This window comes from Accipiter gentilis, chromosome 30 (genome assembly GCF_929443795.1).
Source record: "Accipiter gentilis chromosome 30, bAccGen1.1, whole genome shotgun sequence".
NCBI lineage: Eukaryota > Metazoa > Chordata > Aves > Accipitriformes > Accipitridae > Astur > Astur gentilis.
In genome coordinates, this window is record NC_064909.1 from 20463687 (window position 1) to 20489260 (window position 25574).

Here is a 25574-nt window from a genome sequence, read left to right on the forward strand (position 1 = left end):
GTCTTCCAGGTGAATTTGGATGGGGATGGTCATGCTGGCAAGCCCCATCATAGCCCTTCGATCTGTCGCCCCAGGGCTACCTCAGTGGCATCGGAAGAAGTAGGGCACCCAGAGCAACACAGGAGATTTGAGACCCCGTCCAAAGGAGTTTTAATTCCGCGGGGTCAGAGCTGATCTTGCCTTTGGGTGGTGTTTTTTCAGTTGATTTGAAGAGTGCTGCCTGCTTCTTTTCCTTCAGCTGGGTTTGCGAAGGGTAATAAAGCGCTTGCCAAGGGTGAAGGGTGGCTGCAGAGACTGACAGCTGAACACAGCAGGTGCCTGCCCTTCGTAATTGCAGAGTTCTGAGAACTGAAGATGATTCTTTTATCTTTGGGGTCCCCCCACCCCATCTCTCTTATCAGAATGTTCAGAGGAAAGGGACATTGTCCCCAGAATGACAGTGGCGTGCCTGTGGGAGGATGGAGGAGGCATCACAGCCCTTCTCTGGTGGGGCCCACCATTACCAAGACATCTCAGCAGGTCCTTTGTCACCACACATTGTCATCTGCTCCTATTCACCCCGTGGATTTGGGGTGGGGGTTCTTTGCCTCTCCCAGTGGGGATATATTTGGAGAGCTAGCGCAGGGCATGCACCTATGTGGGGCTGTATTTCCTCATGAGGTCATACCGAAGACAAGCTGATTGGGGTGCCTTGATATGTTATTCATTGCCTTTGTCCTCACCTTGGTATCTGTTTCCTTTCTTCATCAGGAAAATGGGAGCCACTGCCCCAGTGTGACCTGCCTCTGAGGTACAACAAAATAAAGACCACCCGTCCCACTCCCTCAGACACCTCCCAGTATGGATGGCTTGGTTGAGCAGAACAGCGTGCTAATGCACAATAAGATCGCTGAAGCTGGGAAAAGGAATGGTTTAATTAATACAAGGAACTTAGTGGCAGAGAGCCGAGATGGTCTGGTCTCTGTGTACCCGACCCCCCAGTACCAGACCCACCGAGCGGGCAGCCTTTCCTCTCCGAGCTGCCTAGAGAATGGCAGGAATGACCCTGTGCAGCAGCTCCTGGACCCCAACATGCTGCAGCAGACGGTGGAGTCTCACTACCGGCCCAACATCATCCTCTACTCGGAGAACGTGCTGCGCTCGTGGGGCGAGAGCATCGGCTCGGAGTGCTGTGAAACTACCTTCATCGAGGACCGCTCTCCCACCAAAGATAGCCTGGAGTACCCGGACAGCAAGTTCATCGATCTCTCGGCAGATGACATCAAGATTCACACTCTGTCCTACGATGTGGAGGAAGAAGAGGATTTCCAGGAGCTAGAGGTGAGGTGTCATTTGGGATATGTGGGGAAGGCTGGGGGTTAAGCGTAGAGCCTCCAAGATCTGGTCTGCAGGGGATCTCCTGCTTTGGAAGCTGGTCTGTATGGGATCAGCTGTATCTCTCCTCTGGCCAGGACAGTGAGCGATCGCTCACCTTTACTTGCTGGGTAAAGTTCCAACTCTGTGGATACTAATGGCAAAATTCCCACTGGCCCTAATGGAGATCGGTATTTCCTTCCTGGCTCTGAATGGGCTGGTCAGAAACTGAAGAAGACCCATGTGCTTAAACGCTTATATGAGCATCTGCCCACATACGTGGACCTTGTCTTACTTGGCAGGCCAACATCATCTCTTTCTTTCTCCTGACTTGAGCTAGGCATAAAGCAGATTGTTTTGCATACTGGCTCAAGCATGAAACATTTCTGTCTCTGAATGAACACAAAATCAGAAGTCTTTGGGCTTCAAGCTGCAATGAATCGCATGTCTCTGAAATAAAAGATTTTTTTCTGATGGAGCGAAACACTTCATTAGATCCCAAATGCAATGTTTTCTTTTAGGTTCCTGTGCTTCATTGATTGCTCACAATAAACTAAGATACATTTTGTTCTCCAAATGGGGCGGACCATGGAAATCAGCTTCATTCTTTCTTAAATGATGCATTTTTACTTTAAAAGATTGTTTTGGCTTTGGCTGAAACCAGCTGCCCAAGTGCGGCACAGATTTGCGTTTGCCAGTATCTGTGGGAATGGAGGGTGTGCATAATGCTGCTAATGCTGCTGATCCCAAAACTTTCTCCAGTGTTGGTCACAGACTCCTAACCTAGCAAAGACCAGTTGGCTGTCTGGAGCAAAGCCATAGCTTCAACTCGAATGTCCAAGTTGAGCTTGAGAGACTATTTGCTCGTGTTTCTCTGCTGCAGGGCTTTTCTCCACCGAGACCTAACAAGTCCTAAAACTTCTATTTTCACCTCCTGTAATACCAGTGTCTCACCCTGTGATCAGCACAGGGGCAACCCAACAAGAGCCTGACTTCTCATTGATTCTCTTTTCTCTCTGTATTGATAAGGTAGGAAGAGAGAGGCATTTTTCCCAGTGTGTGCCAGAAATGCAGTATTCAATGCCTCCGCAGGGAGACAAAAAGGTTCTCACTGAGGCATGTGAGGGTGTTACCTCAAATCACACCCTTCTACAGCATTTCAAAATTGGCTGTGGGAAGTCTCGTTTTCTTAATCAAAACAAAATCCCTAGCTGCTGCCTTTTTGCCCTACTTTCTGTCATGCAGTAGTGATACAAGTGACTGCAGCAGGCATGTAATTGCCTAATGGTGGTATTGACACATCTGGCCTGACATTTAGGCAGCAAAATAAAAGTCTCCCTCTTCTCAATCCAAATCCAGCAAGACTTTCTTTAGCCAACTGTTGGAGAATAGGCTAAAAAAGGCTGGGAAAATAAGCAGGACAAAGAAAAGATGTTTTATACCAAAAATCTTTTCCCTTTTATTGGTGGGATTTTTCAGGTGCCTTTGCAATGTAGGGCCCTTGATCTGGGTGTCTCTTCAAAGTGGTACTGTAGGAGCTTGATCAGCTTTTCATAGAGAACGTTTATTTCTAGAAAACCACCTGTAAAACAAGGTCTGAGGAAAGTGACTTCACCCTTTCCCCTCCCCAGATCTCAAGGGGAGAAAGGAAAGAGTCTTTGCAAATTTTAGTACCGTGCTGTGACAGCGTGTGCATCATTTTCCCCGGCTCCTCCTTCTTGCTGACCTATTTCCCTGGACTGTAGCCTCCTGAGGTCATACGCGTCCCTTCTTAGATGGGTGTACTGCATCTGGCACCACAGATTCCCAGCCTCATTTAAACCTGTGGGATGTTACTGTGCTAAAAAACGGAGAGGTGTACGGGCAGCCATCCTGACCTACACGTACAAAGTGCTCAGAAGAGGACGACGTTCACAAAGTGCACACCCATGCGTCTTCCTCTCTTCTGTATCAGGGTTTCTCCTCTGCCAGGAGAATGGAGCAAGAGAGGGGAAAATGAAGCAAGGTCTGGGGAAGGAACTGCCTGACTGGAAACACATGATTTGCTAGAACTGCGAGAAGCGTCTGCTTCTAGCCCAGTATCAGCCTCCATTGCTGCGCTACTTGGCCAACCCAGTGCAGCGCTGTGATTTTTTCACACTTCTCCATGAACCAAATGACCAATCTGCTGAGCAGCTAAACTCAGCGTGGGGAGTAACTTCCATCCCAGGAAGGTCCAAATTCTGTGGATGCAGCCGGTTGTGCAGAAAGATGGAGAGGAGAGGGATTTTCATTTGACAGCAGAAGACCAGCAAAAAAAGGTGACTGCTGTGTTGTGCTCTTCTAGTTCCCATGTGGACAGATGCTGTATCTGTGTGGCCAGATGCATGAGGGCCTCCTGGGCTTGGCTGGTACAAAGGTTCATTAGAGACATTCACGTGTTGAGACTCCAGGAATGGAAGAAAAGTATTTGAGGACAGCAGTCCCTGAGTAGGAAAATGAACCACGACAGATTGTTAACTACATAAAAATTTGCCTATCTGTCCAAATGAGAGAAACAGCACCTGAATCACACAGCACGAGTCTGGCCCACTAGAAAGCTTTTTTTTTTTTTTTTTCCCCCACCAGTTACTGACAAGAAGCAAATGCTTTTTTTAAATTACTCATAGACCCAAAGTGGGGTGGAAAGAGTTAGTACCAGGACTGGGAGCAGAAGTTAAAAGGAGAAAAATGAGAGAGAGTGATACAGCAGAGGTGCAAGGTTTTGCTTCCCCACTGTGAGAACCTTCAAGGATTTGATTCTGCCATCGAGGATGCACAGCACGTTGCTGAGTATCTTGCCACATTGACTGTCATGCCACAGCTTGTCAAGGGATGGGAGCTGCATAGTATAAGAGCAGATCAGGGCTCAGTTCTTGTAAGGGTTTTTTGTTGTAACGTATCTGCTTTGGCACTTCTGGGAGAAAACTCTAAAAATAGCCTCTTTTTGCAAACATTAGCAAAGAGGGGAGCTTTGTGCAGAAGAGCTGTTGGCTCTTGAAAACTGAGGGCTACCGCCTCTTCCCCATGTGTCAGGGCAAGGCAAGTGGATTCCCAACTCGGGCATCTCAGTAAGATGCCTTCTGGGAGACAGAACGACCCTGGGGTTGCGAGTAATTTCTCTTTCCCCACGTCTCTGGCACTGCCCGTCTTATTGCAGAGGGCCTGCCTAGGGGGTTTCAGGACTGGGTATTTAGTTTCTTAGAAATGCAGAAAAATCTAACTCATCCCTTTGTAGTGACGCCCTCCATGCAATACTTGCAGGACTCCAGGGACACATGCAGAAAATAGCATTACTGCCGGTCAGTGTGTTTCTGCCAGGGTGTTGTTTTTGAAGAGAGGTGGGCTCTTGGTAACCAGAAAGGTTGTTGTTCTCTTGCAGAAAATTTTGCCACAGAGAAAGTTTCTGAAAAAAAAGCCAGCTATTTTGACTGACAGCGATTTAGTTTGGGTTTGAAGAGCTGACCCAGCCAGGCTGCAGCGGTTGCTGCTCTGTTACCTGTCATCCCCTTCAGGATGGGTCTATCCAGCCCAGCAATGTCTCTGACAAGTTGCCTAGAAGGAGGCACGTTCTTCCCTCCCCAAGCCTGGGGACTCTGAAGAACCTGGGAGATGTGGCAGAGGAGCAGGAGACATCCTAAACAGGGGTCCTGCACATCACTGCAACAACGTGGCCATGTTTAACTTACTTATTTTTTTTTTTACTAGCAGCATTTCTCAGGTCCTGGAGTAATGTTATTCAGACTGTCTGCAAAAATCATAATTGTCTGGAGGGAAAAACATTTCTGAAACAGCTTTCATTAGCATATACAGCCCTACTTTGCTCCAGCAATTACCAGGCATGAAAGCAGAAGGCTGCGTATTCTGTCAAAGCTTTAAACTTCTTTCTTCAGTGCCCATCCCTGAAATCAAATGATTCCCTATTTAGGTGTCTCTGGAATGCTTATAAATATCTTATGAGTTCTTTACGCCACAACTAATGGACAGACAACTTGTCAAATGTGGCGGCAGTGAAATATTACGTGAGTTGCTAGCTGAAATACCCTCCTGTTAAGAGTTCATGTGTAAATGCAGTGCCATCTTTTATCCAGAAACATCATTTGTCATATTACACTCCTGCTAGTTTTCCTCCTAACCCCTAGATAGATGGCTTATTTAGAGAAACCCAAGCTATTGATGGCAGCAAATTGAATTATTCATATGTGTCGCATAAAAGAATACATCTGAGCTCTCCCTTAAAACCCATTTTCTTTTTTCCAGCAACGTCTGAAACGGTCTCTAAAAATGAAATAAATAGAGTGTTCTGGGGAGCGAAAGAAGAAAGGCAATGTAGTGCTTTCAAGCTAAACCTTCCTTCTTTTTTTCCCCTACAAATTGCTGGATACTGCTGTGAAACTCATCCCTTGGATGTGAGCATGAAAGTGTAGAGACGGAAGGTGGATCCTAAGCCATGTCCTGCTCCGTCTAACCCCTCTTCTCAACATTCCCAAGCATACGGGGGCATCTGGGCTCTTAGACCCGTCCAAGTTTATGGATTGTGTTGGTTTCTTTTGGGTACTCAGGTGGGATGGCAGTGGAGAAGAACTCTGGCAGGACTGCACAAATCTGACTGGCAAAATGGTGGCAGATGCATTTCGATGTAAATAAATGGAAACCAGTACATTTATGGAAAAATAATCGAATTCATTTGAACTCAAGGCTGAGCTTGTAACCGCGAGCTGCAAGTCAGGAAAGAGACCGTGGAGAAATCATTGTCAGTGGTGTGAAGTCCCACAGAACAGTGTGCAGGGCAAACCAATAAGTCAACAAAATGTTGGGTATCTTAAAGAGCGGTGTTGAGAACAAGACAGAGTGCTGGCGGCATTTTGCCACCATATTAAAGCGCGGTGCAATCCACTTTCTTAAGCAGGGTGGGTGATTGTGGTCCCCACTTCTTAAGGACATTGCGGAGATACAAAAGGGCAAAGAAAATGGTCAAGTGGAAGTAGCAGCCTCCTTACAAGGAGCGGTGGAAAAGGTTGGGACTTTCTGTTTTGTAGAGAAGGTGGGCAAGGGGTGTATGAGCTGCTTGCACAAGATCATGAAGGTAAAGGACGAGGTGAATGCAGACCCACCGTTCACCAACCTGCAATATTAGAAGCAGGGGACACTTGAGGGAGCTAGTAAGAGATTGGCTTAACACGGATAACAGAAAATCGTTGTTCACACATGGGATAGTGAACACTTAGTGACTTGCTGCCAGAAGACGTTATGGCAGATCAGCAAGTTCAAAAGGGATTAGACAGATTCATGGGTGAGGAATCCATAAACAGATATTAAAAGGAAACGGCAAAGCTTTTCTTTCTAATACCTCTTACACAACAGCTGTGGGTGCTGAGGGAGCACAAGGGATGAACTGCAAAGTGTCCTGGTTTATGTCATCTTCCACTGCTGCTGTCAGAGGTTGAGCTTGGGCCTCAGTAGGCCATTGGTCTGACCCCATAGGACACACTTTATGTTCCTGGATTCCTTCACAGGCACATTATTAACAGGTTATAAGAGTGATTACACTTCATTTGCATTTGATTTATTTTTCTCCCTTAAAGGAGAAGCCACTGGAGTCTGGAGATACTGAGCCCTGCCAAGGGATATTAACCTTTATTAGCCAGCCCTAGGTGAAGGGAGCATAGCTGAGAAGTCACCTTCAGCAGTCTCCAAGTGCCCTCCTATGAATCTTCTTAAGAGCAGCCAGGGCCCAGAGCAGTTCTGTTTCTTATCATCACTCCCCTGAGTTTGCAGACCGACGCTATGCAGTGACGTCCCCACGGGTCTGGATGAGCTGCACGCTGTCCTTTGGAGAAGGTGGGGGTGAGGCACCCTTCTTGAAGAACTGCACCACAAAGGATGCTGCGGCAGCTCTGAAGCAAAAAGAGGACAATCGTGAAGGGCCGCTCCACCTGCCCCAGCTTGAGCGGTGTACTGCTACCCTCCTTGCTGAAGTGGCTCGGTGAATCTCCCAATCTTCCTCGACAAGCAGCGTCGAGACCATCTGCTCTGCAGGGATGACCTGCTTTGCTCCTCCTGGCAGGAACCTCTGTGTCTGCAGACTGTGGAGGTCTTCCTCTCCCCGAGCGGGAGCCCGCAAGTGATGCCCCACGCCACGAAGAATAACGTCGACGAAGTGCATCGCATTCGCCGCGGCGTCACCCTTCTCCACAGCTGAGAGCGTGAGCTGCTGAGAGCCGCTTCTCCGTGGTGGCTGCTGGCCCACCTGCAAAGTCCTCACACGTGCCTTCCCCGTGAATTCAAAGGGTTGTTGGGAGCCCCTGCCACTCACACAAAGATTAGGGATATTTGCTTTATGGCTGTGATTACTGCTCTTCCAGAGAAAGAGTGTGATTTAGGAGACTGTGGCAGCTGGATCTGTTTATTGCTGTCTGCAGTAATCGCCTTCCTGTGGCAATGTGTTGGATGCAAGTTACTGATGAGCTATAGGCAGACTGGCTGTGGGTGTCTAGAAAACGTTACAAGGGAGATGATCAAAATCCAGGGGGACAGGAAGAAGAATGGGCTTGGACAGCTGCATCCAAGTTGGTTTTTTTTTTTTTTTCCCCTGGTATGTTTTGGTTTTGCAAGGTTATATATGAAAAGCTTTCCAAGCAAGGAGAGACCTCTGTGAGCCCATTTCTGCAAGGCCGGCTGCTCGACCAACAAAGCAATTTAGACTGGGAGTTGGGGAAACGAGAAGAGTTGGATCAGGTCAGGGTTAGTGGGTTATGGATCATTTAAATACCTTTAAAATTGAAGGGGAGCAACTGCAAAACTCAAAATGGTCAAAAGAAAGAAATAAACAGGCAAAGTAAAATAAATAAATAACACGTCACCAGGACAAAGAATCCATGATGGCAACAGGTTTTAGAGACATCACCTCTTAAGTAAGCATCAGCCAGCTGCTGCTCAGTGACAAGTGAAGTGTGTTGAGGCAGAGCAGTGATAAACTACAGCCCTTGATGGGAGAGCTACCATCTAGCATGCTGCCTTCGACATCTGGTGCATTTAGGTGAACTCAGGCTACTTGCAGAAGAGCAAAGGGACGCAGAGTGCTGCTCAGAACAGGGCATCATGTTTAACTGCATTACTGAAACAGGCACATTGTGGAGGGAAACAGAACACATATTATCTTATAGTTGCATCATGTGTTGGTCTTTGTCAAAACCAGACCACTGGACCATCTGGGTTTGAAGCAGATCCCACAGGGCCATACCAGAAATTAGTTTTGCATGCAGTGTTTGCGTGTTGCTGAACAGGTTGCTTTGAAGGAAAAGAGGAGTAGTACCAAAAGGGCTGTTTGCTGAGTATCCATCAAAAGTTGCTGGCAGCTGTGGTTCACAGCAGACCTCGTTGTCTGACTTCTACCTAGTGTTTTAATACTGGAAAGGACTATGTGACCATCAAGTCCAGCCTCTGGTATGTCGCAGGGAGCCCACAGCAGGCTGTCTGCAGAGCCTCTGTTCACTCATAATGTGAAGGTAAAGCACATAGCTCTTAGAGATAGCTAGCCGCGATTTAAGAAAGGGCTTCGTGTAATAGAAAAGCCATTACTACTGCAGAAAAGTGTTCATCACCACCTCTGTTAAAAATCTACACCTTGTGTCTGCTCTTCATCTGTTCTGCTTTCAGTCGCTGGGCTTTCTTCTGCTTTTCTGCCAAATGAAAGAGCTGTCTCTGATCAGAAATTATCTACTCATGCAGGCACTTACAGACTGTGATGAAAATGCGTCTTAAATTTATCTCACAAGTGAAGTTGGCTTCCCTACTTTCTTCACGTGTAGGTGATTTTCTGCGGCATGACGCATGTACCTTGCCTTCCGATGCCTGATTTCTCCAACATACGTGGGAAATGGTGGTACCAGAACTGGACCCATTATGTATGTGTCTGTAGTACCGTACCTTTCCTTCCCTCTCCGTGGATCACGTTCGTTCCTCCTGTGGTGCATCACAGAGGAGGTTTATTTTCAGCTTGCTCTTGGCAGAACGCTCTAGAGGTCCTTCTTGGGGTCGCTGCCTCGCGAAACAGTTGCGTTCAGCTCTGTGTACAGCCAGCCTTCCCCTGTGCCCGGTGATTCCTGCTCCCAAGTCATGCTCCTTTCAGTCTACATGATTCAGTATCCCATGTTAAATTTCCTCTTCTCTCTCCCCTCCCTTCTGCACTCATTTGCTGAGGAAGCACTACTATCAACTGAAGCAGCTAGCTGAATTTCACGGACTAAAATTCGTCCATGTTTCAGCTTCATGCTATTGTTCTGCAGGGTGGCTACGTTTGTGGTTGTGTTCAAGGCTCACTTCTTGCGCAGGTCATTTGGGAAGTGTCAGAAGCAGCCCACTTGAATGCAAAGGTCAAGGTTTCCCGTTGAATTGTCTAGCACCCAAATTCCAGCTGCTGCAAAATTCCATGACCTCTGGGGCTGGGAAGCAGACACCTCCCTTCTCCCAACAAAGTTCTTTTCTCCTCTTCATCCTTTGTCACATCCACAGTTTCTGCAGAAATCCAGTTTATGTCCTGCCCCCATCGCCTGTGCCTAACGCATTTTAGGGCTGTGGAGGTGCCCACCATTGAAAAACGGGGGTAAACAAGACAAACAGCTTGTGGGGCGGGGGGTCCCATTACTGGGGGGAAATGGGAGGAGTGGGATGGGACCTGACAGGGAAGGGAAGGAAAAAAGGGAAGGGAAAGGGAAAGGGAAAGGGAAAGGGAAAGGGAAAGGGAAAGGGAAAGGGAAAGGGAAAGGGAAAGGGAAAGGGAAAGGGAAAGGGAAAGGGAAAGGGAAAGGAAAGGAAAGGAAAGGAAAGGAAAGGAAAGGAAAGGAAAGGAAAGGAAAGGAAAGGAAAGGAAAGGAAAGGAAAGGAAAGGAAAGGAAAGGAAAGGAAAGGAAAGGAAAGGAAAGGAGAGCTGCTTGCTTTCTTTGTCATTCACTGTAATCAACATTCATCTGGGCAGGGTGCTGTGCTTTCTGCAGGAGTTCATGCTTTGGGGAAGATGTCCTCTGAGGCCTCATCTCCTGGTAACTCCAGTCTTGCCTGCACTCCTGTCACCTCCTCCTTATAACAGCCACAAAATGGCTGGTGGATAAACCGAGACTGAGATTGCTTTATCCTGTGCTGTCTTCTCAGCTGAACTCACTCAGCTGAGTGTTGGCGAGGGACATGCAGCGGTAGTCAGTGAGGATGAGGATGGTTGTTGTTATTGTAATCACTGCTTTTTCTACAAAGGATCCATTGGAAGCAGGAAATCCCCACTGCGTGCTCAGGAATTTCAGAGATGTGTAATTTCTGTTACAGGACCATTTGCACAGGTATCTCTTCTCACAGCAGCACCTCGCATGGGCTACAGAAAGCGCAGATCACTTGGCAAGGGGAAGGGCTGTGGACCTTGCTGCGATTATATTTTTCACGTTAAAACACAAAGAAGTGTGTCCAAGCCAGAGCCTGACTTGCAGCGGAAAGGCGCTGCCTTCTGTAAATATTCTCTGTGCGTTGCGGTTAGAAGTGGTTGTGCAGTTGCAGTGGAAGCTGCTGGAGCCAGATGTCATGTCTGAAAAGGGGTGAATCCCTCCACATCCCAAAGAGACTGTCAGCTGCTGCTGTTCCTTGACACCCTGTGATCCTCCTGTCTCTTGTCACTTTTGTGATTGCAGCTGCATCAGCATGTATTTTGCCTTGTTTCTTCCTAAGTTTTTTCTAGCATCATGAAGATAGCGATATCGTCTGACTGACAGGATAGAGGAGCTCTGTTCAAAGAGGAAAACTCAACTGTGTTTTCACCAGCTCAGTAAAAAGCCTGGAGTAACTAGGATTTGTTAGGAGACTACTATGAGGGATGTTTTATCTAGCGATGAGCAGAATATCTCAATTGAGAAAGGGCTGCTCTTTGCCAGATATTTTTTTTAATGGTTGCACAAGTTCTATTTTGATTGCTTCTTGTTTGGTTGGAGGATGCACTGGTGGTATACCTGTAGAAAGAAAAACCTGACAGTTTGATATTTCAAATTGCTTAAACTCATCTAGCTTAACACTAAATAAAGAAAAGTTTGTCTGTGCAGTCTTGCTCACCACCCAAACCTTGAAAATTAATTAGTTATGCTATTCCCTAACTTCTGCAGGAGTTAAAAGCTTTCAGTCAGATTAGTGAAATTATGATGTAATTGTGAAAAGTTCCATGTAAATTTATAAAGAGACTGTTAAACATGAAAGGAACAGTGCTGTGGACAAGAATATTAGTGATTATCCAGGATTAGTCTGCTAACCCAAAGCAACTGTAATTGGTGAAAGTAATTCTGACTTCGCAGCACCCCTGATGTCCAGCTCCTCCAGTGTCAGGGTGCAGCTCTTGCAGAACCAGGGAAACGTGAAGACAGCCAGTTAGGTAGCCAAATCGTCAAAAGCTTCCCAATGTCAGAAAGGTTTCTGCATAGGGAAGATCTCTCAGTAGGCTCAGGATTGGGTATCGTGTTGTAAGAGAGAATATTAGGGAGGAAAGTTTGCTTGGAGAAATGAGTGTTTAGCTGACAGGGGTAAGAGGTACCTTTTGCTGTTGGATTTCTTTTTGTGATTTATGACTTTTTTTTTCTTTTGCCCTTCTGGTTCATATCTGGACTACATGAATTATGACAGAATTATTCTGTCACTCTTGGTGATTGAGAGTCAGGTCATCTGATCCAGTGTGTACAATGGGGACTTTGCCCATCAAAATGGCATTCACAGTGTAATTCTACTATTCAGTTAGTATGAGCCTATAGAGACTTAATCTTCCCCAGTAAGGTTTTTTTATAGACTTATGGAATCATTTAGGTTGGAAAAGACCTATAAGATCAAGTCCAACCATTAACCTAACACTGCCAAGTCCACCACTAAACCATGTCCCTAAGCACCACATCTACATGTCTTTTAAATACCTCCAGGGATGGTGACTCAACCGCTTTCCTGGGCAGCCTGTTCCAATGCTTGACAACCCTTTCACATTAGCATAACTAAGAAAACTTCTGCAATTATCCTCTTGCAACCTAACAGCCACCTCTCTGGTCATGGAAGCCCTCTGAGATGTCACGACACCACCACCCTGAGAATGGTTAGTCCCTTTGGAAAGCAGCGTAACCGGTGATTTTCTGGCTCAGCACTTGATCAAACTTATCTAAAGAATCTTTGCCCCATTTTATCTTCATCTGCAAGAAAAGGCAATTTGAAGTATCAGATAGATACAATGCCTGCACACTACTAAGCTAATAACTGGGAAATCAAAAGCATTTTTGGTTTTGTATCTTACCTGTCATGAAGTTCAGGAAAGGGCACTGTTTCAAGAGACAGTTTCAGCAATGTTGTGGATTTCCTCCCTCCCCCTCTTTTCTCTTACTCTTGAAATGAAAGACTATTGGTATTAAAAATTACTTACATGGTCTTTTCTGAAAATTAAAGCAGAAAGGGAAGTCACCAAGCTCAAACACAGTACACCAGCGTCAGCAGGTGTCCCTTCAGAAGTGGGATTTTTTTGAGTTTGTGCCAAATGGAGCTTTGTCACTTCTGCTGAGGCATCAAGACTCAACACAGGCTGGGGTGCTCTACGTGATGGTGTTCACCTAATCTCTGTGCATGGGACCTGCCTGGTCCCCCCCACCTATCCCTCCCAGGCCCCTCTGCTCTGTGGCAGGTGTTTGGCAGCTTGGCAGGGTTTATTTTCCTGTCTTACACACTTATTCAGGAGTTTCTCACTTAGAGCTCACTGGTAGAGCAATGTCACTTTAGCAGTTTTGGCCCAAAGGTCAAAAGCTCCTGAACAGGCTTCTAAGTTTCTAAGAGGGACACAAAACCCGTGCCCAAAAGGGTAAATTTCTAAATGTGACACAGATGTCTGCCTTTCAGTGAGATTTTGCGCAGCATTTCTCCTACAATCAGTGAAGAATAAGCAGCTACAAAAGGGTTTTTTAGAAGATTTTTGGCCACCTCATCTCAGGCTGGAGGTGCTCCCAGGGTGAGTTAAAAAGCTTTGCAGGACCCTCCTTGCACCAAAGCTGTAACTCTGAAGCCTGGAATAACCACAGCCTCGGTGCCTGTTGTTGCATATGGACTCCCTGCAGGCGAGGAGGACGCTCTACTGGAGAATTGTACTCGGCAGCGGGCAAGTCAGGTCCCCTGTGGACCAGTCCTAGCAATCGCCATGAAAGAAAGTTTTGCTCGGTCAGGGTTGCTGCAGCTTGACCATGGGTCATCTCAGAAACGTGCCTGGGCAGGTGCTTCTGCCTACACACTGTAAATCTGGCAGCATCCCATTGCTGCTGGAGCAACTCATGGTTTTTTCTCCTTCAGCTTTTGCTACCTTTGTTCCTCATGCTTAGGTTTGCACTGCCTTTCTGACCTTGTCCTCCATGGGTAATGTCTGGCTGACATTCTCCTGTCCACCTGAGCTGTGACCTTCCAGAAGACTGGCATTTGAGTTGGGTGTTGCAGAGCACCCGATGCTTACAGCTCCTTCTGCATTAGATATGTGACATTATGTTTTTGAAGTGCCAACCCACCCAGGTTCACCCTGGTTCATCTGCTTAGAGAGTCGCTTTCTTTCATTCATGAAAAACGAACATGTGAAACGGGCCCTTTCCAGCTCCCTGCAGTGATTTCCAAAATCTCTTGTCATTTCTCGTTTCTCGCTTTCAAGTTCCTGCAATGGTGATGGAGGCCGTGACATAGTCGGTGAATGGAGATTCCCCTCGCGTTCGTAAGGAGGACATCTGCCAGCCAGTGCTGCAGTGCACGCAGTAGGAGAGAAAAAGAGTGCTGACTGTGACGCTGGCTGGGGTGGCTTCCCCAAGCCCTGGTGCTTCTCTCCCATTTGATTTTGCTGCAGACGTAAGGGTTCGGGTCTCTCAGCCTCCCCTGGTGAGCTTTTTGGCAGGGCAGGGAGGGAGATGTGCCACGGCCACAAGTACCAATCCTGAAGTCCTTCTGAAGGATGGCACTGGCTGGTGTGGACACGGCAGGAGGGCAGGCTGAATCCTGTGGTCCTGTCCCTGTAGGGCCACAGCAGAGCAGAATGGGTGCGCAAACCCTGACAAAAAGGGTACAAGTGGTCCCAGAGCTGGCCCTGGCTAGAGACCCCTGCGTGGTAGAGACCCCAGGGTGGGTCACCTTCTACCATGAGTGCTGGAGACCTGTCCTGATGTTGAGGAATTGCCCTGGTGTGACTGGGGAGAGTTTTATGGGCGGATGATCACAGCCTTGGCCCTTGGCAGAGGAGGAATAATGATAGCATTAACCAGCACCTCTACATTTCTCTCTCCCTTGCTATTCCAGAGCGATTACTCAAGTGACACCGAAAGCGAAGACAATTTCCTGATGATGCCACCAAGAGATCATCTCGGCCTCACTGTGTTCTCCATGCTCTGCTGCTTCTGGCCATTGGGAATTGCTGCCTTTTACCTGTCTCATGAGGTAACGTTAAAACATCTCCTGCTAATTCAGAATCTTGCATCCACGGAGTAGCCATCACCCCACACCAGAAGGAAAGCTCACCAAAACCCAAATGTGGGCAAGACATTCTCCAGGGTAGTGGGAGGTGGTTAAGCAGGGTGGTGTGTTCCCCACCTTGATATGTCTCTGTGACAGTGGTGGTTGTCTTGTTGATACTTTGTTGAGGGGGGATTCTACAAAATATTTTAGGTTTTAGTTGACAATGGTCAGGTTCCATGTCAGATTATACAAAGTCCAGCTAGGGGTTTTCTGCGGACATGACTTTTGAGCGGAAAGCACCCTTGCTATCTCAAACACTTGGATTTCCCTTTGGAAAAACTGATCTATTGATTCCCAAGCTGATCATCTGGAAAAGAAAACCAGGTAATACCCTTCCAGGAGCAGAAAGATAATTTCTGTTCTGCAGAAGCAAATTTGCTTTCCAGGAACCATTTCTTTTCCCCCTGAAAAATTGCTGTCTGTTCTTCTTGTCCAATTTTAAATGGAAATATTTTTTACCAGAGAAGTGACAGTGTTTTGGTTTGTTTCCTTCATAAAACGGGCTTGCTGGTTTCCAGCCTGTGCCTGACTAACAACCACCTCATGCCCCATCATTTGTTTCGACAAGTATGTCTTCATAAGTGCCTGCAGAGTAATTATTGAGTTTCCCAGCATGGCAGATAATGTAACATGACAGAAAAGGAGTCACACTGGAAGTCTCATCAGTGACTGCAAGGAAATGTTTGCTTACATTTCTATCTACTGGTGGTAGCAATGCCTATTGCAAACTACAGTCTGTACTCCACAGCACCAAAATCATTCACCCTCTCACCTGTCTTTCTAATTTCTCTGCTCTAAACATCTACTGGCACCAGGTATTTGTCAAGCCAGAGCAGGCGCTTCAGACCTAAAGAATCCTAGTCTTCAATATCAAAGAAATAGATACAGCACTACTATTTTTTGCTTTAAATGAAGTGTCTGTCATTGAACTTGGAAGCCTCTGAGACAATTAAAGTTTGTGCGGTGGAAAATAACAAGTTCCCTTGTTTGAGTGCTATTGATTTCTCAAGTTTGGGTCAAGGGATTTGTCTAATGATGATGACAGTAAAAAGTAAAGCATCAGGTGGGATCCACACGCGCTTTAGTATTCTGCCATTTGGTGCTTCAGGCAGAGCTATTTGCCAGCAGTTTTAATGGCCACATCTCTTCACACACATGGACTAGCCCAGGACTTTTTACCAATGCTGCAGCCAAGGAAAGGTTGAGAGTTCATCACCATTAGCAGCGTGTTTGCTCTGTGCTGGGGAAAATAGCACGTTCATTACTTTCCTGCAGTAGCATTCCTTCAGGAGGCCTGGGGATTGCTAGCTAGTTTTATCTAAGCAATGAAAGCACAGCACAGGCCAATAAATGCAAAACAAACAACATAATTAAGTACTAAAAAGCAGTATGGCTGAGCAGCTAAATGTGCTGAGAGCCAGTGTACGAAGGACAGGGCATCCATGTTAACTGTGAACTGATCCCAGGGGCCAGCATGAATCCATAAGACCCTACTACCTCGATAGGAGCATAAGGGAGGTGGAAAAGGCCACACGAAGGCAGGGAAAGACGATGATATTGTGCTGAAGGATTTAGGCACTGGAAAATGGAAAACTGGGTGTTGTTTGATTTAGCATAATGGTGGAGAACAGCTGAACGCAGCTGCCTAAAACTAGGAGCTGTCAGCAAGAAAGGTCAGGCAGGTGCTTTGCTTTTATTAGGTTGAGAGGCAGTAAATTAATCTTTGTTAGTTGACCCCTTGGATGTACCGAGGCAAGCTGTGGCTAAATCGAGTCAGGAGGAAGGACTGTGTTTCTGAGGAGTTTTGACTTCTGCTTTTTGTTTTTGCATTGGAAGTAGAAATCTTTTCATCTCTCCCCACTAAAAAATGATAACAATAATACCGCCAGCCCTGCATGCTCCTTTCGTCTGGTGTCTCCTCTTAGCTGTCTGTCTGCAACAGCTGCATCAGCTGAGAACTCATTTCCCAAATCTCTTGGAGAAAGGCGGTCAAGTCCCTGCTCGTCCCGGTCCAGCACAGGCACGTCAGTCTGTCCGCTCCCCGAATTCCCAGGCAGGTACCTTCGCTTCCCACCTTCCCCTCCAGCAGGTCCATCACAGCTCTGAGAAACCACGAGCCTTCACTGAAACTGGTTCGGCTGCCAAACCCCACGTCCAACAAATTGGCATTTTCCAGTGGAAAAATGTGACTGAAATTAAGGTCAAAACCTTCTATGGCAGAGAACTGGCCCAAATAGCTGGTATAAACCACCAAAATCCTACACTTAGCTAAGCTAATACTGACAGTGGTATCTACTTGTACTTTGGAGCATAAACCGTTCAGAATGATGTTTTATATGTGAGGTAGTAAAACATTATGTCCTATTAGCATGTGATTTCTATTTATATAGGTCTTTCAACTTAAACTCCTGAATAACATTTTGAGATCTCTTGTTAATACAAAAGAGTAGTCTAACATTCCCCGTCCTTTGTCAAAAGTCAGAACTATAACTAAAGATCAACACTTGGCACTTGCATTCAAACCTTTTTTTGCAGTTGTTTGAGCTCTTGAAAGTTTTATGTTTTCAAAAGTCTTCTGGGAATTTCTACTAAAAGCCAAGTCTGGGAAAAAATTGTAATACATAGGAACTTCAAGGTTGGTGGATGGATTCTTTGGGCCAGAATTTAGGACTTGTTGTGAACTTTTTTTTAAAACCTGGTCTCCTTTAGGTGTGCAATGCATTTCCAGATGAAGGCCCAATTTGCAGAAGATATATTTGCAGTACAGCTCCATCCAAAGGGACAGGTGCTTTCAGTTTATTCCTGCAGCACCTGGCAGTACATTTACGCTGCATATGTCTGTGTCGTGCTGCAAAAGAATTACACAAGGACGGATGCTTTAAGGTTTCAGAGGTGCTCTTTACAAACAGAATGATTTAATTTTCCCTGTGCTCTGTAAAAGCAAAATGCTTCCTGCAGCAGCTATTTCTGCTCTATGTGGGACTTAGTCTTTCCAGCAAGGCTCTTGTCGATGTGCTGCTGACTTAGGGCTTCTTGAAGGCCAGCTGTATCGAACGATGCAGCTGCGCGGGGTCTGCCTGCATGGTGGAAATGAAGATGTGCATCAGGTTTAGCTGAGCCAGCAGGGAGGAGCAATGGATTCAGAAATGCGCTCTATGAAAGCAAACCCAGTTTCTTTCCATTGGGATATCCCGTTTTCGCAAATAGGGCATCACCTGGTGATCTTCCTACCCCAAGCAACGCTGGAAGTCACTGCTTTTCATCTTCCCTCAGTAAAACAGAGAGCTTGAGACCATCACTGTGTTGCATACTTGCTCGTTTACTTTCTTCTGTTTTGATCAGTATTTTCCTTCCCGCGAGAGACTTACACCCATTGCTTATGGCTGCCCAATCCTGCTCTCTCTCTCTCAGCTATGAATAAACCGCTGTGAGGACCAGGTCATTTTCTTCCCGTGTATCCTGTCTTCAGACCATGAGATCGGGATGTGACTCCCATTGCCTCACAGGCAGAAGATGTCCTCCTGGTCACGCTGGTGTCAGGCTAAGTGGTGTCCAGGTCCCCCTCTCGCCTGAGCCATCACGGCTAAAATACGGGGACTTTGCATGCATCAGCTCTTAAGGTGACTTGTCCAGAGGCCACTGCTTTAGGGTAGCTTCTCAGGAGGGATAACGTCTCTGAGTACTCTGATTTTTAGCAGTAGACAGTGTTTATTGGCTAATTTTCCGCTTTTCTGCAAACAGGGCATGTAAGTTCTTAGGCTTGCAATTTTTTTGACTGGCTGCTTTCCTAACAGCTTATAGCTGAGTCTGAAGGGCTCGGTCAGAGGGGGTTTTGTCCAGTTTGCAGGGAAGCCTCTGCAGAGGAAAATGTAGATGTCATAAGCCTTTCACCATAAAATTCTCCTCCACAAACAGTGTCTGACCAAAAAAATCTCATTATGTTTATTTTTTCATAAATCTCCACCCTCTGGAGTCATGCGTGTACCTCAGTTTTCATTTTTACAGAAGTTTTTAGCTTTGTAGACTGCAGGCAAGTCTGAAGCTTCATAAGTCAGAGAAAGAAGTTGAAAAAAAATTATTTTTTTTCTTGTCAAGTTTACCATTAAACCTATCCGGTGATTTATTGGAGCCTGTCAGGATTTCTGCTTGGTGGGGGTTGATAATCCTGCAAGGTCTTTTTGCCTGACTCCTCTTTTTCTCCCTGCATTTATTTTTAGGAAAGAGAACAATACGGTGGCACACATTTCTTTGCCTCCTGTAGAAAGAAATTCATTATCAGAGACCTAAGTCTGTGCCGGTGCGAATGTGCTTCACTTCGTACCTGCTCTCTTGGGGGACGTGGGTGGTTATGTGGAGCCCTTCGCCGTCGGTAAGTCCCCACCAAAGCATCCGTGAGATGCCAGCCGGGCCAGAGAGAAAAAAGCAGCAGCCTGCAATCCAAGCACACGAGAGCAATTGCTTCCCGTCTGCTGCGCTTACTCTGTGCCGTAATTACCTCCCTCACACAGTGATCGAGGGATGCACGGCTCTGTAATTATTTCCCCAGCCCACGGATTGCTTGAGTGGGCACAGCTCCAAACACCATGGCTCGGATTGTCTTTAAAGACAAGTAGGGACTGCTCACTGGGTAAAAGGATTTTCTCCAGTTTTCGTATGGACACGGGGCATACGTGATCAGGCAAAGGAGCAGCTTGTCTTTCTCATGATAACTTCTGAACCATTTGATTACTTCCTATCCAGTTTTTAGAAATAGAGGCTTTGAAAAATCTGTATTTTGACATGTTTCAGTGGTCACCGGGGAGAAGGAAGAAATAATGTTCGTGTGGGAGGGAGAAGACAGTATGAGTTTTACCTTTATCAGAAACCAGAGAAGACGTGCTCAGCACACATGAGTGTATCTCACTTTCTTTGCTTTTCTGCATCAGATTTTGACACCTAGCGACCACTGAAAAGGACAGGGAAATAACAGCCAGGTGTTATCTGTTGTTTATTCACGGCTCAGTCCCCATCTCAACAGAGAAAACCATGAGATGGAAGAGCGGTGTGACGTGCCACACTCCACCAAGCTGGCTGGTGATGCTGGTAAGATCTTTCCATGCTCTATCAGCCCACCTTGTTTTTTTTTTCCTTTCTGCCCCACTTTTCTCCATCAGAAAAAAGAATATAATAGGTTATAAAGAAGTTGACACCCACGGCCATGAAAGTATGTTTGTACTGGCGATGCTGCATCCCCTTGTATCTGAAATGAAAAGGCACAGGCAAAAAACACCCAAAAAACTGGAATATTTTTCTTTACTTATTACATGTGCGGTAAGAGGCCAAGCTGCGTAGTTGCAAGATGTGCTGGTCAGCATTGCTGACAAAGCAGACAGTGGGCTTTTGCATTTTCAAGAGAGGTTGTTGATTTTTCAGCCCTGCTTCGTTTCTTGGACTAAGTAGCGCTTGTACAAAAGAGCTGACTGTCAAAAGAAGATGAGCTTTAACCTCCTTAAATACAACAGGAAAAAAAGTCCTTTTTTTGGTGTCTTGGACCAGGATACCAAATCACACAATCCCTGTGTTGAAGCTGAGCTGTTGCTCTGGGTCACACAGCTTGGGTGTGGGATATTGGGTTTGTTCTGGGGCTACTCAGCCCCGTCTCTGCTGTCGGTCACTCAAAGCTTTGATCTGTCTGTGGATCACTCAAAAAGCAAATCTCTGAGTTCTTTGTCTGGCTCTGTGTGTGCAGGCACATGCAGGCACCCTTGTGATTCAGTTTTGTAGTCTTTGAGCTGTAGAAGGTTATGAATAAAACCTACGGACAATTAAACCCTCTTGTGTCAGGAATGAGTCAAAATAAGGCAAAATGAGTTCCTCCTCACATGGAGCTGCTAAGGACTTTTGTGGCAGAAATCATCCCAACAGAACTCTGTGCCGGTGTCTCGCTGGGATGGCCAAGGGCTGATGGTATGGCCACTGTCCTTGCATGAAAGCCCAGTCCACCAGTCACCAGGTTGTGTCCCAGTTGAACATTAGATGCCAGATACCATGACTTAAGGGTTCCACTGAGCCTGTTTCAATCTTAACAGCTCATGAATATAGATTCTGTTTAGTTAATATTTATTATTTCTTGACACGCCAACTCTTCAGCGGGTGGGAATCGCTCGCCCTCCGCTCACTTCTGTGTGGAAGATCTGGAATATCTGGCTTTGCCAACCCTGTCTTACCGAGGAGGGGACTAAACCAGGGACTCACATGGAGGGTCAGGTCCCCGCACCAAGAAGTCCATGCTTACGTGACTTCACCTCGAGGGGCCTGTGGCTCTCAGACCCTCATGTCACGGGGCTTAGCTTCTCGCTGGGGTGATCTGAATGTTCTGGGACTTTTCTCAGTGCTCACATTAAGAAAAAGCTGATTTCTTCCAGTCACATTCGTGAGACAGGAATAGCTGTGGAGGACTGGCATGTTAGATTTCAGGCCTGAAGTTTGGCAGGAGACTGAAACCACTGAAACCAAGGTTTTATATGAGGAAATGTGGGGTGAACATTGCTTGCAAACTGCTCGTACAGCTCTGCTTGCAAACTGTTTCTCTGTATGAATGCAAGTGTTTGCGCACTCCTGTTAAAACACAGTGCTTGCAAGGCTAAGCACTTCAAGATCATCGCTTGACACTATAATTTTAGCTACCACAAGACAGCTGTCTTGTACTTGCATATGGCTTTTCAGACACACATATCCTGTGCTTTGACTTGCATCTATACTTGAGTCGGGCTGTGATCAACAGACACAAGCCCAGTAAATTTCTGACTATGCATGTTCATTAGACACAGGGGCAGAGTCTGTTAGAGGAAAATTTGTCATGCCAGATCCATCAGCCTGAGAGGGGCAAAACTGCTGTCGCTCCATGCCTGCAAGTCCAACCAGCAGCAAGGCTGGATGCACTCCCGGCAGGCACACACACACAGAACGCACGTATACACTGTGTACACCATGTATTTACATATATACGTGGCTGGCCACACAGATCACAGAGGGACACTCAGAGCACTCAATCAATGCAGACAGCACCAGCAGCCTCATCCTGCTCCTCTCTCTGTCTGAGCAGGATGGAGGTCTACTAGTGAGAATATCTATCTATCTATCTATCTATCCACACAGATATATATATATATATATATATATGTACCTGGGCTCAAGCACCCAGTCCACCCAGTAGCAAGAGTGAGGATCCCTCTCTGACGGGGAATAAAGGGCATCAAGGAGAGGGAAATACGCTATGTTGGATGGGCTGTGATGACAAGTGTTAATTCAGGAGCATGGCATGGGATGCGACAGCTTGGGTAGGGCCAGCTTACTCCTCTAGGTAGGTGTTGCTTGAAGAAAGGCAGGCTAGAGATTTGCCCTGTTAAGAAGGATTAAATGTAAGATTGCATGAATACTGCAACGGGCTTTCTCTGCCAGGGTGGCTCACATATGGGCATGTTCATGAGGCAGGTGGTTGCAGCTACGGGCACTAAATAAATTGGTACGATAATCTCCGTCCTAACTAGGACAGCTTTGTGCGGGGCTGGAGCTCTGCCTTGATACCAAGGGTCTCTGTGCAGGCTCCGAGTGAAAGGCAAATGCTCGGAGGATAATGTCCCAGGCCAGCAGAGCCCACGGGACATGCAGAACATGTGCATGGCCAGGGCACGGGCAAGGCTGTATTCACAAGGGCTGGTCTGCAGAAGGTCGCTGCTGGCTGCTTGTCCCAAATCTTCCCCTCGCTCCCATCAGGCAGATGGCAGATTTGCCGGGCAGAGGATAATAGTGAATACTGAACAGCACAGCCTGTGCCAGCATAAAATAACATGGCTGCTGTTCTTAGCCGTGATAAAGAGAGAAACTACCTGCTGAGATAGCAAGGAACATATGTCGCTGTGTGAGAGCGCTGGGTCTCTTGTTCTTGGAAAAGCGGCTCTGAAATGGATGTCCCTGGCCACTGATCAGGGACATTTGGGTGACACCCCTTGGCTTTTCAAAAAGCTTGTCGCGTGGTTCAGTACATTCAAGGTTCGCAATTTTTGCTCCTGTCAGAGGAGAGGGAAAGCCTAGTTCTAGACGGAGTGGCAGAAGATGTCTCGTGGCCCTTTGATTCCCCAAGGTCTGCCTCAGACCGTGATCCCCACTCCGAAGTGGGCTTTATTAACTACCAGCACCTCTAATTCTCCGCTTTCCAGGCGGGAACTGGCTCCCAGCCAGTGGTTTGAGTGCGGGTAGACTTGCTCATGCCAACATTTCCCTTCAGGGTAGATGTCTTCTGAGAAGAGAGATGTTTGTGCACACAAGAAAATGGCCATTTAGTGTGCGTTGTGTGTCAGCAGCTGCTGGCTTCAGCGTGCTGGGGGTGAGGTCTTGGGCCAGGGAACTTTATAAGTGTCTTGTATAATTTCCTCTTCATTCCTCTTTGTCCTTTTGATCTTGTGGTCACATTTCCAAGTCACGAACTACAGCTACAAAAAGGGATTAGATTAATGAATGGCCTGATTGCTTTAGCCCTTAAGCTAATTTTAAATAATTGGAAAGGTAGCTGCCAAATAACATTCCCTGGAGAATTTAATTCATTATGCAGGTGTTTAATTACAAGGAAGTTTTGGGACAGAAGAGAGACCAACTCAAAATGTTTGAGGAGATGAGGGGTCTCTTTTATTAGCAAGAACATCCTGCACGATGGAAAACTTCGTATACGAATTGTTCTGTGCCAGACATTTATGCTTCGTACACCATGCTAAGCCAGCCAGAGCCCAGAGACATACCAATATAGTCATGCTCCAAGGGTATAAAACATTATTCCCTCCTGGCATCCTCTTTTCATCCTGCCGTGACTTTTTGTTGCTCATCTATTGGCTCATTATCTCACAGGCTTACGAGACAGCAAGGATTGTTTCAGTGCAGAATAACACACCTTCGACAGGTTATTTGCACGCCTGCCCCTAAGCTTGGTGTGTCTGTAGTATTCACAAAATCATTCAGAGGCCTGTCTGGTGTAGGTACCTGAAGAGTAGGGTAATAAATCTTCCACAGCAATTGATCAAGGGGTTCAGGCCCCCTGACATTTAGGCGATTCTCACTAAGTTTAAACAACTTTTTAGTCTTAGGTAGTGGGGTTTTGGTGGTTTTTAGCTTAGTCAGGGAGGATGCATTTTGTTAGCAGGGACATGGAGGGGCTTTTGTTAGTAATCCTCACATGTCCCAGCTAATACTTGATTTTTCACATCTGCAAAGACAGTGTCCAAGATGAATTATATTCCAGGAGATGACACAGAAGGAGCATGCTCCCTGTCAAGGGCAAAACCAGGGCACATGATTTTGCACCTCCCTAGTAGGTCACCGTGCTGAAAGAGGCATGAGAAAAGAAGAGACCCATTGCAGATCTGGGAATGGAATGTGGTCCCCCCATTCTGGCCATCCCAATGTCTGCTTCAGTTGTCAGAAAAGCCAAAAAGCTTTGGATCCTGCTTCAGCGGCTGCTCCAGAAGCCTGGTGATGTGATGCAGCTCCCCATAGCTGAGGTGGTAAAGAATCTCCCTTGAATTCTCCTGTAGCAAGGAGAACAGTGTGTGTGTCTACAGTAGTTCTTTGGGTGCTGTTTATATAATAGACCTTTGCTGTGACAGCACCCTTTTCCAAAACAAAAACAAATAAAAGGATGCAAGCACATCTGAAGTTTAATGTCAGCAGCAGTAAATGAATGGGTGTTTTCGACAGCAAAGACTTAAGGTTAACCTTTTATCAGTCTGCAGAATACTCAGGTGGTTTTTTTGCTTTTTCTCAGAGATCAAAATCATGTGCCAGGCACCCAGGGCTATATTCTAATCTTGAATATACAGCTTGCTATCTCTCCGCAGATGTTCTGGTGAGGGCTACTGAATTACTACTTTCTTTGGATGCACAGCCAAGTGAATTGATCACTTCTGATTACAATCTACATACCTCTTTCAAATGGGCTGCAGAAAAACACTCTGAAGTGAAGACTTGAGTCTAGTGATCTAGGCACCCAAAGGTGCCTGCCAGACAATTGTAACTCCTCGTTGAATTGATTGACTTCCCAGCAGCAGGAAAGAAATAAAGGTTTTATAAATTTATTTTGGGTTGAACTACAAGAACCAGCTGAAAAGGAAGGGACTAGGACCTACCTGCAGCTGTGCAGTTTGTATCTAAAACTGGGCACTGCATTTTTACAAGTAACGGCTACACTCTTCAGCCTAAAATAAATACTGGATTATCCGTTGTACCAAAATAGATGAGTCTCAGGACCCATTGCAAGGCAGGGCCTGGGAAAGGAACACAGCTGTTGTATAAACTGATAAAATATCGGAGATAGGAAGGGGGAAGACTCTCCGTTTCCAGCTGTTGTGGCTGAGCAGCAGCGTGCACCTCCCCACTGGTTATGTACTGAGGTTTTCCTCCAGGGCAAATGGTTGCTATGGCTGTCCCAGCAGTGAGCCTACAGACTTTGCCACTGAGTGCAAGGGTTTCTTCAAGTGAAAACTAAAACATGTAAAGGACTCATATTATGGGACCCTGGAAGGTAGCATAGTAAAAGATGGATTTCTGTTGCTAGTGGCAGTGTCCAGGGCGACCTGCGTAAAGTTAAGCTCTGTGCCAGCCAAAAAGCCTGAGAGACAACAAGACCAGCAAGAAATAAACCT

General features: G+C 46.4%; 1 protein-coding gene across 1 annotated transcript in view; it reads left to right on the forward strand.

Moving 5' to 3' along the window:
• The window catches only part of SYNDIG1 (synapse differentiation inducing 1), a 78622-nt gene that overhangs the window by 12500 nt on the left and 40548 nt on the right, over positions 1 to 25574 (forward strand). Inside the window, exons 2-3 of the mRNA XM_049833695.1 lie at positions 751 to 1320; positions 14689 to 14826. Coding sequence (XP_049689652.1) covers positions 841 to 1320; positions 14689 to 14826 — 618 coding nt within the window. The 5' untranslated portion in view covers positions 751 to 840. The remainder of the gene's footprint in view (positions 1 to 750; positions 1321 to 14688; positions 14827 to 25574) is intronic.